The following is a 17712-nucleotide window of genomic DNA, read 5'->3' on the forward strand; positions in this document are numbered from 1 at the left end:
CATAAAGTGTGTGTGTGGGTATTACTAATTAAAGTCAAATTAAGTGCATTATGTGCCCTGCCACACATATTTCATTACTTTTGTGGTAAGGTCTGAAGTTCTACCATGGACTCTAACATTTTTTGTGCAAAAAATGCCCTGGTTACCAAGTTTCAAGAAAGCCTGCTCGAAGACGCCAGTTCTCATGAATATTCAACATGCAAATCACCTTGACTTTGATTGGCTAATAGCTAGCCAATGAGAGCCTGGCTTCTCTGCATCCTTTACCCTGCGCAACAAGTAGAGGAATTGGCATAAACCAAAAATGAAACTTAAAACGCTTTGAACGTCCGACTCCCAGCTTCTATGCCTCTATTTTGCAGCATGATATTTTCACAACCTCTAACCTGTACCCACTGGACCCCCTCCACTGCTGGGCCCCATGAATTTGTCATGTTTACCCCCTCTTTACAGTGCCCCAGTTTGCTGTATACGAAAACTGTCACTGAGCTAGATGAATTCTGTGGGCGTGGTCTCACCTGGGTGAGCTCAGGCATTAACACAGGGGTGTCAAACTGTGGTCCTTGAGGGCCAGTATCCTGCATGTTATAGATATTTCCCTCTTCCAGCACACCTGGTTCAGTTAATCATCAGCTCATCGTCGTGCTCTACAGAAGCCTGATATTGATGTAATGGGTTCCAAACAGTTTTGTGTGGCGATTTAAGTAAAACAACAAAACATGAAACCAACAGTGTGAATAAATCAAATCTAGAAAAAAAAATACTTAACCCTTTCATGCACGAATTATTATATATTATATTATTATATATTATAATTATGAGAACCTTCATCAAAATTTTTTCCTGAGTGTTTTTATTCCTCTTTAAACATGAAAAAAACGATGCGATTGAAAATTTTCTTCTGAAAAATAAAATAAAAAAATAAATAAAAATTATTTTAAAAATTAAAAAAAAAAAAAAAAAAACATACAAAAAATAATAATGAAAAAAAACACTTCTTATGAACCTATTTTTCATGAAGTTGCAAAAATATCCACTCAGCTGGACACCACATGTTTAATTTTTGACACACAGAAACATGTATTTACTGATAAATTGTGTGAAAACTATGGGGAGGGCTTGTGATTCTGGGGGTTTATGCTCAGGAGAGATCTACATAATGTTACCAATTCATGTCAGAAAAGGTATGTAGTGTCTTAAAACTTTAATAAAGGTATGTGTAAAAAAAACATAACAAAACAAAAAAAACAACGAAAAGAACAACAAAATCCATGAATATACAAGAGAACAGCTGTAGAACAGCTGTCCACTGGAGTGACCACTGTGCATGAAAGGGTTAAAGTAATGTTTTATGTTGTGTTATAAAAATAATAAAAAAAAAATCACCATAACATTTGTCATTTTGTGTCTTACTGTGAAAGTCCAAACATAAAAATCCAGCATGAGTTTAATTAATGAGTGATGTTTATTCAAGGCTCTGAACACCGATGACTGGACTGACGGAAAACCCACTGACTCTGAGAAGGACTTCTGGGAAATCGCAGCGATGGAGGCCTACAGCCACCTGACGGAGTGGAAGTCTCTGCAGTACTGCTCCACTGTGTACATCGATGAAAAGACTCCACCCGACCTTGACAAGATCTGGTCGGAGCCTTTGCACCAGGTACGTAAGTCACACATTGGCAATAATTGATGTTTCTTTTCCGTAGACTGCTGCATATTTTTCTGTTATATTTTCACTTTAAGTCTTTATCTTCTTCTACTTTATGGTAGAAATGCATTTATATTCCAATTATTCAAACAAAACTTCAGTCTTTTGTTGAATTTGCAATGAATAACTTAATGACTGATATTTTTTATGGTTTTCATTGAAGGAAATGTATTTGCGGCACATGATTCGCAGCATGCTGAAGCAGCTGCAGCTCGGCGAGAGGGACCAAACCCTCCTCAGCTTCATTGACAAAGCCATGAGGGTCGAAGACCGCAAGAAGCTTCTGGAAAGTCACTACAGCCAAGAACTCAGCTTACTTTACATCCTGCAGGAGGACTACGACCGGGCCAAATACTACACCAACTACGCCATGCAGCTCTTCCTGCAGGTCTGCGCTGCCATATATAATCACACAGTTTGTCTGTTTGATTGTACTTTAGCTTGTTTAAGTATTTATTAAACAAAAGCGCTGTGACTCAAACCACTTACACATATTATACATTCGCGGAAAAAATTATTAGACCACCCTTCTTCAATTTCTTGTTCCTTTTAATGCCTGGTACAACTAAAGGTACATTTGTTTGGACAAATATAATGATAACAACAAAAATAGCTCATAATAGTTTAATTTCAGAGCTGATATCTATCCATTTTCCATGTTGTCTTGATAATAACCAAAATCACTTGTTCTTACATTAATAGCTATGGCATTGTACTGACAAAAACAGTGCTTTTAGGCATTCCATGTTTTCTTTTCTGTCTGTTTTAATCACATGATACACACAGGAGTTAGTACTTGATTGCATAACCTTTGTTTTTGATGACTTTTGATGGTCTAATAATTTTTTTCCGCAACTGTATCACTACCAGAAAAGACGTGGAAGAAGAAAAAATGTAAACAAAAATAGAAACACTGTTTTTCTCCTTTGTTCATCCTTTTATTTTTTTTTAAAACTCAAATATACTTTCTTTTTCATCCCCTCTGAACATTTATATCTGACATGTTGTATTGATTCTTACTGCCTCTCCAGAGTTACTCCAGTGTGGATACGCTGTTGACCCAGAGTCGACTGACCATACTGCAGTCGGTGCAGGCCTTGACTGAGATCCAGGACTTCCTGCTGTTCATTAAAGGAGACGGTGAGTAGAAAGACTGGAGAAAGAACAAAGGATATGAACAATTAGAGGTTGTATTTTTGTGGATGCTACGGGTTGTTGGTTTTTTTTTTAAACTGGTACATGAAGAAATTTGATGTGCAGCGTAACACCAAAAACTGCTGTATTTTCCTTATAGTCATTCTTGAGTAATATTTTTGTTTGTTAACATCCTAGTGTCTGTGAACTCCCTCAAACGGCTCACCAGATTATGGACTCAGCGGTATCCAGATCCAAAAGTGGATCCAGTGAATGTGTGGGATGATATCATTACATCACGGTAAAGAAGAAGAACATGGTTTCCGTGGGTCTCTAAAAAGTCTAAAGCCTTAACCCTTGAAGACCTAAACAGCCACTGGCAACCAAAGTCATTTACTGATCTAAAAGGTTTAATTTTAAATAAGCTTTTGAACCACTAATCCTATCAATACATGTAAATAATTGGTCTAAAATACAGTTTTTCATTTTTTCATGGTCGTCAGATATGACCCATTTAGACGTTCAGAGGCTCTGTAGTTACCATGGAAACACCATCATCTTCTACAACAGTGATTCAACACTAAAACCCATGGAATTTGATAAATGACAGTGGCTGTAAAAGCGGGTTTTTATGCTCAGTTAATGATACATTTTGCTGAAAAAGTCACTTTTTCTTCAGGTTTCTGTGTGTGATATAATAACCTTTGAATTTGCTTTGAGCTTTTATGAACAACTACATGCTCATTAAAGCTTAAATATAGGAAAATATCAGATTTTCACTGAAAAATGCAACATGCAGAGCATAATATTATACTATACAGTGACAAATCACTTGGGAAGGGTAAAATGTAGAGAGAAATGCTTTCGGAAGTTGGCACAAAAATAGTTCTAATAGCTCTTTAAGGGTTAAAATGCCTCAAAATATTGAAAATCATTTATTTAAACCCCTCTGCACTTTGTGGGAGAAAATGCTCTTATTGGATGTAAATGCATTGCAGTCATGTAGAACATCAGAAAAACATAAAGTGTAAAAAGCCCCTAATGTGACCCATATTGTTCTGTATTACGTGGCCCCAGAGTAACCCACTCTGCAGTAATAACATGCTCGTTATTGTGCTCATAATGGCCTTAAAAACTAATGTGGCTTGTTGAAACCTATAAAAAAAAAAACCTTCAAAAAATTATCACCATATGTTGCTATGTTTCAGCAGTTTCTCATTTAATGTCTGCGGTTCAGGTGTTTCTTCTTGGATAAGATCAGAGAAAAGCTGGGTAGCCACGCTTCCAGCGACAGCATGGAGGTGGACGGTTCAGATGACACAGCGGCCGACATCAACACAGTTGTCAGTAACTGCAAGTTTCGAATGAAACTGCACATGGCCGACAGCGCATGGAATCAGGTGAGTTTGAGTTATGTCTATATGTTTATATCTCAGATCAGCATGATCAGGACATCTTAAGTAAAGTAAGTAAGTAAATTTTTTTTTATTTATAAAGCACTTTTCACATACAGGGAGTCATGAAGTGCAAAATACAATTAAAATAGAATTTAAAATGCAATTAAAATGCGATAAATACATTAAGTGCAGTCAGTTTGTAGCGGCCCTAAGTCAGCTGGATTTAAAATGCCTGTTTGCTTACAGCTGTAGCTATGATGTGTCCCAACATTTTTGTCCATATAGTTTATAAACATCAATATTTCCTTAAAGTTGAATGGGAGGTTTTTCTTCCTAAGTGAGATGTGAAGAAAGGAGATGGTTAGTTGTGGTAGAAAATCATTATTTACAGTCAGAGCATGAAAAATATTTTAGAAATTTCGAGGTCCAACATTTAAAATCATAATCATGGATAAAAAAAAAAGAAAGCAAACATAACAATTTAAACCAAACTAACCAATGCAATGATATTTATCACAACATAAAACTATATTATGACATTTGTCATTATTGTTTTATATCCCAGACCCCTGTTAGAAAAGAAACACCTGAACTCAATGTGTCCCAATACTTTTGTCCATGTCTGTGCTCTGTCTCATGGCAGCTGCAGACTCACCTCAGACCTTGTGCTGTACCTTCTTCTTCAGAATAACTTTCCTGTGGCGACCAAGCTGTTGAAGGAACTCCACAGAGAAGCCAGGACAAACAGAAGCTGGTTGCTGCCATGGGTTCACAGTTTCAGCCGCTACAGCCATAAACGCAGCCACACTCAACGTCCTGTGGAGCAAATTAATTCCATGCTGAAGACCATCCCCCTTCTGGGTAAACCAATGTCCTTAGAGATCTATCTTTGAGAATATCTTTTGTTTTTTGGTCCCAACCCAGCGCCTTTTAGTGTGTGCTTTTCTCTTTGGAGTTTGCATGTTCTCACCACATCTTAGTGGGTTCTCTCTGGGTTCTCCTACATTATATGGACAAAAGTATTGGGACACGTTGAATTCAGGTGTTTCTTTTCTAACATGTGTCCAAGCTGCTTAATTTCTCTCAACACTGAGTTTGTTTTCTTTTTTCATCCATGACTATGATTTTAAAAGTTCTGCTTCTAAATTTATAAAATATTTTTCATGCTCTGACTGTAAATAATAATTTTACCACAACTAACTATCTACTTTCTTCACATCTCACTTAGGAAGAAAAATTTCCCATTAAGCTTGGAGGAAATATTAATGTTTATATCTCAAATCAGCATGAACAGGACATCTTACGTCTGTAGCCATGATGTAGCCAATACAATATCATGATATTTATCACAATATGACATTTCTCATTATTATTATTTTGTAGCCCAGACCCCTGACACCTAAACTGAATGAGTCCCAATACTTTTGTCCATATAGTGTATTTTCTTCTACAGTCCAACAACATTAACTTCAATAGGTTTCCTCATACCTCACACAACCACATATCCAAAAAAAAAAAACAAAAAACAAACAGTATTCTTTACGGTCTGAGTCCTGATCTGGTTTCCAGCTAAAAAAGCTCCTTGTTGGCTTTTTTCTTCTTTCAGAGGACCTTCAGCCTGAATTGCAGAGTGCATCGGCTAAAGTATTCAGAGACCAGAAGATCCTCCAGGGGGCATCCTTCCACATCCTGGCCACAGCTGTGAGCAGCAGCCCTTCGGTCCTGGGGAGTATTGAAGCTGAGAAAGCAGAGAGAGTTGTGAGGCTTTCTGGAACAGCTTGGCCCACTGAAAATCCAAAGGTACTCTGCTTTTTATTAACTCACCGGTTAATAGGCCATGAGCTATTGTGAAGGCGCTGTGTTTGATGTCGTCCTTGAATTTCCTTCGGGATTAGTAAAGTATCTATCTATCTATCTATCTATCTATCTATCTATCTATCTATCTATCTATCTATCTATCTATCTATCTATCTATCTATCTATCTATCTATCTATCTATCTATCTATCTATCTATCTATCTATCTATCTATCTATCTATCTATCTATCTATCTATCTAATCTAATGTAATCTAATTTAAGCAGTTTTGTTAGCCAAACATCTTCTCTCACGGAACTACTGGTTGGATTCATTTAAAATTTAATATGTAGCTTCCTTGGGACAATGTCAACAAAGTTTGGTCACAATTTTGAGAAATTTATATTTTTAAATTTTTGACAAATTTTTTTAAATTTTAAAAAATTAGCCTTTTACTTACAATAGTCCATATTTTGATGGCTTATAACATGGAAATCGTTGTAGATATCAATATAGTAACTACTGAGCCCTGATAGGAAGTTGTATATGAACTTTCATTTGGGTCCATGACCTTTGACCTTGAGTGACCTTGAGGATCAAACTCAAGGTCACCAATGACTAGATTTCAACAGTCTTCCTTTCTGAAACTACTGGTCAGTTCATTCCAAATTTTATGTGTAGCTTCTTTGGGACAATGTCTTTAAAATTTGTTCACAGTTTTGAGAAATTTATATTTTTATACTTTTTAAATATTAAAAATTTGCTTTTACTTATAATGGTCCATGTTTTAATAGCTTATAACATGTAACTGGTTAGATATATCAATATAGTTACTATTGAGCACTAATAGGAAGTCATATATGGACTTTGTTTTAATTAGTTCCTTCAATGAAAGTACCACCCACCCACCACAGGACTCTAATATAGCAGCAGAACCTGAGAACGTCACAAATTCAACTTGTTATTGATTCATGACAGAACATGCTGGTGAGATACAGGTCCATTGGTCCTATTTTTCATTCTATCTATCTTGAAATAAATTGTGTCGAAAGTACACAGACTATGGAAACAATGAAGAAACAATGAATGAATAAATTGACACAACCTCTTTTTTTCTGCAGAACGTGGAAGTGGGGCTGCAGTTACAAGCTCTTAAGTTGTTGCGTGAAGCTTCAAGAAAAGCAGATGAGGAGCTTCAGTCTTACACTCAGGAATGTGTGGAGACCAGTAGCATCACTGAGACGTACATGGCTTTGGCAAATTTCTGTGATAAACGACTACGGGAGGAAGAACAGACTGACGAAGGTAAGGAGTAAAACCAGCTGATTGTAGAGATTTATTGAATGATTAATCCTTTAAGTGTGTCTTTACCCTGTCCTGAATTTGACTCGATCTACTGCATGAGTTAGTCAAATATATGTACTTGAGCTGAGTATCACATTCTAAAAGTTAAATTTCTCAATAAAATTCCTGACAAATCAATTACAAATACATATGGAACTTTTATTAAAACCACAGAATTCATACCTTTATGATCTCAAAATAGCTTTATACTAGTTCCGTGGCTAGAGTATTAGTATTGTGAAATAGAAATTAAGAGGATTACCGAATTATGGACTTACAATGCATTGGATATATGTGTCTGTATGCATATTAATGTTCACTGAAATGTGTATATGCTCAATATGTAATGCACATACTGATAATATTATCAGTATTTTATTTTATTCACCAGAGATCTTATTGAGGGTGGGAGGAGGGGGGTTACAAGGGTTTTTTTGTTTGTCTGGAGTGTTATATTGTTGTGTTTATGGTCGTACGGTCATTAAAATAGAAAATCAATAAAAACATATATTAAAAAAACTACAAAATTTATGTTGTAACAGAAATCGAGAGTAGACTAGTAGAAATTAACTCATATTTGTCATTTGTGTGCACATTTTAACTAATTTCATTGAACTTGTTCATTTCTACTTTATCTTTTTAATAGAAAGCCAGTTTCCAGGTTTTCTAGCGCTTCCTGTTCACATAGTTGAATGCATGTTAAAAGCCCTGAAGATGAATTCAGAGGAAGCTCGGCTCAAGTTCCCACGACTGCTCCAGATCATTGAGCTGTACCCATCGGAGACCCTGGACCTCATGACTAAAGAGGTTTTTACTGTAGAATTCAAGGTTTTTACATGGTGTATACCATTGTTTTTGGTTTTAATGATGACCCCGCTCCATCTTTGTCCGTGCAGATGGCGTCAATTCCTTGCTGGATGCTGATTGGCTGGATCAGTCAAATGGTGGCCCTACTGGACAAACCGGAAGCCGTGGCGTTGCAGCACTGCATCAAACAGATCGCCAAGTCCTACCCACAAGCCCTGGTTTATGCTCTGATGATCAGCAGCGAGAGTTACCAGTTTGAGAACTCTGCAGCGGGACACCAGCAGCAAGAGTTTGTCAACAGGTAAAAATACTCAGTGAGAAAATCAATGAGTTCTGTTTTCTATCCAGCATTTTCAGGTTGGATCGGTAAAAAAGTCCAAAAAATGTAAACTTAGGGTGACCTTCAGTTACTTTGAATCCTGTATAAAGATCAGTTCATCATGTTTTGTGGTCATTACATTTATGTCCTGAAGGTTTGACACCGAAAGTGGAACTGTTTGCACCTTTGGACATCAGACTAAAGGAAATAAGGCTTTGGACATGAATTTTTGAGTCTTAAAACTGGAACCTGGATGTTTAGCTGCTGAACAAATAGACATTTATTCAACCCAACTTAAAATCCATTTATATTTAAACTGCATTTTACTAAATATCATTTTGTGACAGGTCTCTTGTACTTATACGTTATTGTTCACTTATTTATTCCCATTTGACTACAGCCTGACTTGTTTTTCTCTTTTATCATCAATGCGTGCATTTTTGTGCAAATAATTTCATGATATCATTACATTTATACCTTAGCAGTTATGACACTCATTTACTCCACAGGTATGAATGAGATTGACATTGCTATAAAAAAATATCATAATCTGTGTCTATAATAATAATAATGATGATGATGATGATGATGATGTTGTTGTTGATGTTGTTGTTGTTGTTGTTGTTGTAGCTTGGATCCTCTAAGTGGTTGCAGACTTCTTCCTGATATTTTCATTTACTCTTACATTTATTATACTCTATGTGTGTGCTGTATCTTATCTATTTATATTGAATCTGATGAAACCAGTGTCTGTGGACTATTTAATGATCTGAGGTTTAGGTCAATCCTCATTTTTATTTTCAGGTCTTTTGTTAGACGTTAGATCCTCTGTTTGTTGAATATGTTATTACTACATGATAAATATTAGTAATGCTATGTTTTTTATTCTCTAAAGTTTTTTTTATTGAATTTTTATATTGTAACAATCATAACTGTAAAATTGAATGTACATAAAATACAACAACATAGTTATGTACCCCGACTCTAACAGAGTCCCAACCCTGATGCACCTCATACTCCAACAAAAATATATAAATGCACACATCCAAAGTGAATATATTAAATAAAACTAATTAAAATAAAATAAATAATGATAATAAATATATATCCTTAGTTACAATGAGAAATTGTTTGTGTCCATCTTTTTAATATACGAAAAGACAGGCTGCCACATTGCATAGAATTTGGCTGCATTGCCTCTTGTGGTATATGTTATTTTCTCTAATGTCATAAAGTTCATAAGGTCTTTAATCCAGAGGTTGAATGTCGGTGGATTTGTGTCTTTCCATTTAAGTAGTAATGCTATATTTTTAAGTTATTCCGTGTATATTATTGTATTATTGTATGTGTGTTGTAATTGTTAGTGAACAAACTAAACTAATATATTGTTTTCACTGTGTGAACAGGCTGAGGAGCATGTTGGATAAAGGAGGAGCGGTGAAGAACTTTGTGGATGCTCTGCAGCAGCTAACGAATCCAGACATGATATTCAGGGTAAAGAGTTTATCCATGGATTTTATATGTCTCAGACTCCTTTATTTTATTTTATTTTATTTTTTTATCATACTGTTGATTTTTGTCCTTTGATCTGAGCAGGATTGGTGGGATAGTGTGAAAAATGAGCTGGAGAAAGCCAGCTTTCACAAAAAGCAGATGGACCAGATGTATGAAGAGATGTATTCTTCACTTGGGGATCAGAATACCCGCAGCCATGGAGCATTTCGCAAGAAGTTTATTCAAGTTAGTAGATGTTCTCTACAAAAAAAAAGTTTCTTTTATTTTTCCACACACTGCAACATATATTCTGGATTTTTGTTTGCTGCTTACTTGTCTCTACTGTCCATTTTCAAGTGAAAAAAAAATGAAATTCTCCACTGATGTATAATGTTAACATGATAACAAGCCAGTATTGCAAACTAGAATAGAACAAATACAGAAATAGCCTTTTTTGTCATTGTGTATGCAATGAAATTAATTAGTGCTACTCCAGCCAGTGCAACAATATAAATTAAAAAAATTATACGTTAGAAAATAAGGAAAGAGTGAATATAAAATCACAAAAATTTGAAAGTTAAGTAAGGAAATAGAATATATTTTTTTTCAAAAAGTGAAATAAGAATAGAACTATGAGTAGAATAAAATGAAATATGAATAGACACAATATTAACAGTGTGTATATCTGTGAATGAGTCTATAAAAATAGTGCATTTATGTTTCATAAATATTCAAATAAGTTATTGCAAGAAAAGAGGATTATTGCAAGTTATATCATTATTATACATAATTATACAATATATCATTATATTATCATACATTATAAACATCACTATATAAGTCATCTTACCTCCAGTTTGTTTCCTACTCTTTATTTACCAGAAATTTGCTAAAGAAGTGGAGAAACTGCTGGGTACAAATGGCAGCAAGCTGTTTGAGAAGAGGAAAGATAGAAGTTTTGTGCGGAAGGTGGATGACCTGGCAGCGTCCATGCGGGGGTTTCAGAAGGAGCCTGGGAACTTGAAGGAGTACTCGCCCTGGCTCAGCGGCTTTAAAGCAGGACCATTCAGCAACGAACTGGAGATCCCAGGTCACCATCTTCATTTTACTCCCTTTTGTCTTCTGGGTAGTTTCAGTACTGATGCATTTTTTTTTCCATTTTTACTCAAACTAGAGGATGACTGTAACATTAAGGGACATAAGAAAGACCCGCATTAGTTATTAATAGTGATGGGGATAATAAATCAAACACAGAAAGGGACAGCAATACCTCTGGTTCTTTATTTTCATATCATTATAGATAATAAAAACATAATATATGTATGTTACATGCTGTTTTTGTGATTAAATTATCCTAAATCTTATTAATTTCACAAACTGGGTCTTTATTTTACCTTTATTTTTACCTTTATTTTTTGGGGACTTTAATGTCTTAACAACCGAACAGAGAAATTCATTGTATTCTAAGTGATCTAAATCAGGATCATCTAAAAAATCCCATAATCCCAGATTTATGGCAACGTAAAAACAGTGCTGCTCAGTTTCTTAATTTGTCTTGTGAACAGATGCAGAGGTCTCTATCTACACAGCTTTCTCTGTTCTGTTTCCAGTGTTAATATTTTGTTTATTACATCAATGGAAGGGAGTTGATAATTGTAAAATATTGTACTAGTAAAGGGTATTTTAAGATGATGATTTGTAAAGAAATGCTCACTCAGTCTGTGTCAACATGTACTAGTTTAAGGAAATGGACTGTGGTTAAAATTCAACAGCAGCATTTATAGACATTCGTATTTTTCACCAGTTTTTCTTGATTATAAGGGTGGAAAATATTATTAATCTTAACAAAATTCTCTGAAAATTTAGTCAAAATATTGCAGTTTTAATCAGTTTCTTTAGTTGTCAAGGAAGATCTACAGATATCTGATTTTTACATTAAAAACATACATTACAGACTTAAACTTGCATTAAAGAAGCAAACATTTCACTTTAAACTGCAGCCTATTGTGGTTTTATTGCACAGGCTTATATTACTATTGTTCAGTTAATTTAGTATCTCACTGAAAAGATTAAAATACATTTTTCTTATTTCAAAATTTTAGATGTATTTATTTCTTTGGACAATAAAAAGGAAAAGTGGGAACAAACTATGTCACCTAAGTACACATAAATAGCAAGATTATAGCCAAAAACAATGCAAATGAGAATGTTCATCATCTATAAAATATAAGATATTTAAATTGAATGTAACTTCACACAAAATCATTGTCTCTTGTCCCACATTCTCTGTTTACATTGCTTGTTTCTGGCCCTTAAATAAAACATAATTTGGGCACCTCTGCTCCATTTGTACATATATTTGTCTGTATTTTTTTATTATTGTCCTGTGATTTAGGGCATTTAAATGTCCAACCATGAAACTAAAATATCCTGTTTTCTTTTTTGTAGGACAGTACGATGGCAGATCTAAACCTTTACCAGAATACCACGCCAAAATTACAGGCTTTGATGAAAGGGTACGTCTACTTTTGATGATGAAAAGAACATTTACATAATTCTGTTTGTAAGTTAAAACCCCTTAAGTCCCGGAGTTTTGTTTTGTTTAGTTTTTTCAGAAAATATTATAATATATATTTTGATATCAAGATTTCAGAAAGCTGTATCTTGAAAGTGTTTAGAGATGAAGACATACTGTAAATGACAAAAATATTGGGTATGACTCAAAGTTTATGATGTGAGTAAATGTACTCATTTAATTTGCATATCGTGATGTCACAGGGCGGCGGCCATATTGGATTGCGTAACTTTTAGTAAATTTAACGTTGAACATATTTACATGGAAATTTTCTTAGTGTTTTTGTTTTTTGTCATTTTATCCTTAAAATAAATGAACCTAAACATTAGTAGAAAGTAAAATAAATTAAGTTTTAGTAGCTTTTTGTCCAATCAGCAGAGTAGTCAAATATGTTCTTATCTATCCAAACTAAAACTAGATAAACTTTACTTACTTACTAAACCAGCTCAGAGCCACGCTTTTCAAACTGGATTTTCTTCTTCAATTCGAATAGAAGCATGTCTTGAAATGGTATTAGGATTGAAAGGGTACATGTCTGCCATCTATTGGTGGAAGGTGGTATCAACATTTGTTAACTATCTGGAGCTATTGGTCTATTTTATTCAGTTATGTTCATTGTTGCAATATTGCGATTTTGGCGCTTAAAGGGTTAAAATAAAACTCTGCGTGAGCTGTTGGTTTTACTCCCTGTAGGTCAAAGTGATGTCGTCCATCCGCCGTCCTAAACGCCTCATCATCCGCGGGGATGACGAGCGGGACCACCCGTTCCTGGTGAAGGGTGGGGAGGACCTCCGCCAGGACCAGCGCATTGAGCAGCTGTTTACTGTCATGAACATTTTGCTGAGCCACGACACGGCGTGTACGCACAGAGGTCTGCAGCTCCGCACGTACCAAGTCATTCCCATCACCACACGGTAGGAGGTTACTCTGCTGAGCGCATACATTTTGCGCATAATATTACACGTGTTTTTGCACTGTACATACTGTTTTTACATTCCGTCTTTTACATATGTCGTACACATTCTTACAGTTTGTTGTATATGATGTGCTCATATTGTGTTTATATTGTTTTCATGTAATATATCGGAATATTTATATTTTTCACCTTCTTAGCCAAGACTACCCATTTAAATATTGTAATGTGAACATAAAACATTCAGAAAACACACACACACTAATCCAGATTCACGTTCAGATATACTTTCTTTTACTTTTATGTCATTTTTATTTATCCCTCTACTTCATAGAAGGTATGCAAATGACATTCTTTTATTTTGTTTAAAATATAATTAAGTCAAGGTGAGGTTATTCTATAAGCCTTTTGGGTTTCCGACCTCACCTGCACATTTTCGTACCCTTCTCTCTATCAAGAGAGATATTTACATGTATTTGTCTTATTTTGTACTGTATGTGCAAATAAATAAATTTAAAAAAATACTGTATTTAACCCAAGCTCGATTAATAACATAAGCACACAATACAACATAAAATGCAGTTTAACCCTTGAAGACCTACAACTTTTTTATTGTAGTGACTTCCAAATGTCTTTTTTGCTACATTTAACCCTTACTAAGTGATTTATCACCATTAATTATAATATTATCCTCTTCATTGTGCATTTTTCAGTAAAAATCAGGTATTTTTCTGCATGTAATTTACTCATCATGTAGATGTTCATAAAATCTTAGAGTAAATTCAAAGGTTGTTTTATCAGGAGAGAAAACTGAAGAAAAAGTGACTTTTTTTTGCAAAATATATCATTAAGTGGTGTATATATTTAGCATTTGCCAGTGAAATTCAGGTATTTTCCTACATCTAATTTTCATATCTACAAATTTTAAAGTAATTTTATAAAAACTGAAGATGTGACTTTTTCAGCAAAGACATGATTAAGTGAACTTAAAAACATGCATCAAAAACTAATGATGTAATTTATCGATACTGCAATTGGGTCATATCTGATGACCATGTAAAGATAACAAACTATTTTATACCAATTATTTACATGGATTGATAGGAGTAGTGGATCAGAAGTTATTAAACTTTTTAGAACAGTAGTTGCTTTTTTGTCGCTGGCAACTATTTAGGTCTTTAAGGGTTAAGCAGGCAATCAAAGCCTCATGATATACCTTTTTAAATTGATTTTGTCAAGTTTTCTTAGAAACAAAGGCCAATCCAGGCAAATTTTACTGATCTAGCACTACACCGACCCTCCTGCTGCCAGTGTTTACAATAAAATAAATGTTAAATTGTGGAAATTAGTCAGGAGACATTTTTCTGATTCCCCCCAAAGCCTTTCAGTATTTCAACATCTTCTGCACACGAGAGTGGATTTTCCCTGTTGCCATCAAGAGCATTTTTTAGATTTACCATCTTGTAAAATGAACAAAAACTTGTGTATCCTCTGCAGTTTGTCTTCAGATGTTTTTCTTTTTATTTGTGGATTCTTCTTATCCCACTTGGCTTTCTTTCTTTTCTTTATCTAGTTGCACCATGTATAAATATATTACTGTGTACTGTTCCATTTATTCAGACTAACAATGGGTTTGAATCTGAACTGAACTGGCTCCTGAAACCACGTCTCCTAAACTTTGCAGAATTGGACTCATCGAATGGATGGAAAACACCTGCACTCTGAAAGAGTTCCTGGCAAGCACCATGACTGATGAGGAGCAGCAAAGGGCAGGGAGGTACTGAACTGTATTTTATTTTCTATTTTCGATACTATGGATTGCTCTACTTCTCAGGGCATTTTCACACCTGAAAGTCCCAAAGGTTCTTGTTTTGTATTCAACATGGTACACATTAGGTCCATTGATGTGGATAAATAACTGTGCAACATATACATATGCATCTTCACGCCTTTATGTTCGTGTGCTGCATTTTCCTGTTCTTTACATTGGTTGGTTTATAGACAAGTATGGATCTGACATCACAGTGTTTTTAATTAAGATAAGACAAGATAAGAAAATCCTTTATTAGTTCCACAACAAGGATATTTGCAACTCAACCCATTTTAACTACTCCTTTTTCTTCTTTATTTGTCTAATGATAGAATACAATACAATACAGTACAATAAGCTTTATTGTCATTGCAAAATACCATTGTCCAGTGCAATGAAATTTGTTTTTATGATATGTAATGTGCTCAGAGTAACATAAACACATCAGTTAAAGAATAAAAATATAAATCTAAAATCAGTCAAGTATAAAGACACACACAAGTGAGTCCACTATCAATAAAATGTGCAGGATGCATGATGATGAAAGTGTAAATGAACCGAACCATGAACTACAAACATCTCATCATGAATTCCTCAGAAGAACGATGTACTCAATATAAATCAGTGTCTTTACTCACATTTATCAGCTTGGCATGTAAAAGACTATTCTTTCACTGGTAATCTCATATTTGCTGTTATTTTAGTTGACATTTAACACTCTCTTTTTCATATTTAACCTCTTAAATCCAGTAGTCACACCTCTGTCTCTGTAATTGGCTGTAATCTTTAATATTCTGAATATTATTCTATTGATTATTTCATTCATTAAATTACAGAAAGTAAAATGAAAATTTTAAATAAAGCTTTGATTATTATGTACTTCCTATTACTGACCATGCTGCTGTTTAAAATGAATTGTTTTCTTTTTGTTAAGGTCTGTTGAAACTTACAATAAATGGCTCTCAACCTTTGCTCCGAATTCAAATGTGAGCGGAATCGCTTTATATAACTACGCTTACAGGTGAGTTTTCTGAATGCTCTTATTCAAGGATGTCAAACTCATTTTAGTTTAAGGGCCACATACAGCCCAATATGATCTCCAGTAAAATAATTGGCATATTAACTTAAAAATACTAATCCAGATTTTTCCCTTTGTTTTGGTGTGAAAGTTAAATTACATTCTGAAACTGTGAATAACCCCCACTAACTCTATTTTAGGTTACTGTGTATATTTTTGCGATTTCTGTCATTGCTCCCATGTATGAGTATGTTGTTGTTTTTTGTTTGTTTTTCTTTACATATATAGAAGTTATATACATGATGTAAAATGCTGATTAGATAAGGCTGCCTGAAAAAAAAAAAAGATAATTACAAAAGAAAATGTGAATAATCTAAACAACCATGCACACCCTGAAATATCTTTAAGTGAAATTTCACAATATTATGTCTTAGCTTATTAGTAACATCACAGTGGATCTACAAATGCAGAAAACATTTATTAACTGGCAGAATATTGTTAAAATTGCACTTACGTTTCTTTAAAAAATTCTGGTTTTCTCATATTTGTTCAGGTTATTCACATTTTACTAGGACAGGATAGTTTTTTAAGTGTGAATATTTTCATAATGTAATTAAACTTTTTTTCACCTTTAATCAATGGAGAACATTTGAAGTTGACATTATTTACAGTTGTGGAAAAAATTTTTAGACCACCCCTTGTTCTCTTCAATTTGTTGTTCATTTTAATGCCTGGTACAACTAAAGGTACATTTTTCTTGAACAAGTATAATAATAATAATAACAACAATAGCTCACAGTAGTTTAATTTCAGAGCTGATATCTATCCATTTTCCATGTTTTTCTTGATAATAACCAAAATTACTTCAGTTCTTACATCAATTACTGTGACATTGCACTGTCCAAAACAAACAGTGCTTTTAGGCATTCCATGTTTTCTTTTCTGTCTGTTTTGTCGCATGATACACATAGGAGTTAGTACTTGATTGCATAACCATTGTTTTTGGTGACTTTTGATGGTCTAATAATTTTTTCCGAGACTGTATAGGCTATTTTATTATTATTTTACCTGATTTGTGGCCCCTGAATATTTGCACTTTTCAAATTCATCCCGTGGGCCGGTTTGGACCATTTGGCGGGCTGTTTTTGGCCCACGAGCCTTATGTTTGACACCCCTGCCTTATTTTTCCATAGTAAAAAACACAATACATTTCTTAATCAATGGTGCATTTATTCCTCCACAGGAAAGCCAAACGTGCTGATGCAGTCAACAACTTCCAGACTGTCATGCATTTTGTGCCCAGTGATCTCCTAAAGTACGTCAAATCTGACTCTATACAATTTAAAAAGCATTAAGATCGACAGTTAAACTAAAATGTGTTGTCTGATTTTCTA

General features: G+C 34.4%; 1 protein-coding gene across 1 annotated transcript in view; it reads left to right on the forward strand.

Annotated features, from left to right (window-relative positions):
• The window catches only part of prkdc (protein kinase, DNA-activated, catalytic subunit), a 68227-nt gene that overhangs the window by 46732 nt on the left and 3783 nt on the right, over nt 1-17712 (forward strand). Inside the window, exons 65-82 of the mRNA XM_030123562.1 lie at nt 1475-1663; nt 1875-2099; nt 2743-2851; nt 3044-3146; nt 4083-4245; nt 4929-5103; nt 5849-6042; nt 7160-7343; nt 8029-8189; nt 8279-8490; nt 9915-10002; nt 10105-10248; nt 10885-11092; nt 12451-12518; nt 13271-13491; nt 15175-15267; nt 16235-16321; nt 17562-17633. Coding sequence (XP_029979422.1) covers nt 1475-1663; nt 1875-2099; nt 2743-2851; nt 3044-3146; nt 4083-4245; nt 4929-5103; nt 5849-6042; nt 7160-7343; nt 8029-8189; nt 8279-8490; nt 9915-10002; nt 10105-10248; nt 10885-11092; nt 12451-12518; nt 13271-13491; nt 15175-15267; nt 16235-16321; nt 17562-17633 — 2696 coding nt within the window. The remainder of the gene's footprint in view (nt 1-1474; nt 1664-1874; nt 2100-2742; nt 2852-3043; nt 3147-4082; nt 4246-4928; nt 5104-5848; nt 6043-7159; nt 7344-8028; nt 8190-8278; nt 8491-9914; nt 10003-10104; nt 10249-10884; nt 11093-12450; nt 12519-13270; nt 13492-15174; nt 15268-16234; nt 16322-17561; nt 17634-17712) is intronic.

The sequence above is a fragment of the Sphaeramia orbicularis genome, chromosome 20, assembly GCF_902148855.1.
Source record: "Sphaeramia orbicularis chromosome 20, fSphaOr1.1, whole genome shotgun sequence".
Classification (NCBI taxonomy): domain Eukaryota; kingdom Metazoa; phylum Chordata; class Actinopteri; order Kurtiformes; family Apogonidae; genus Sphaeramia; species Sphaeramia orbicularis.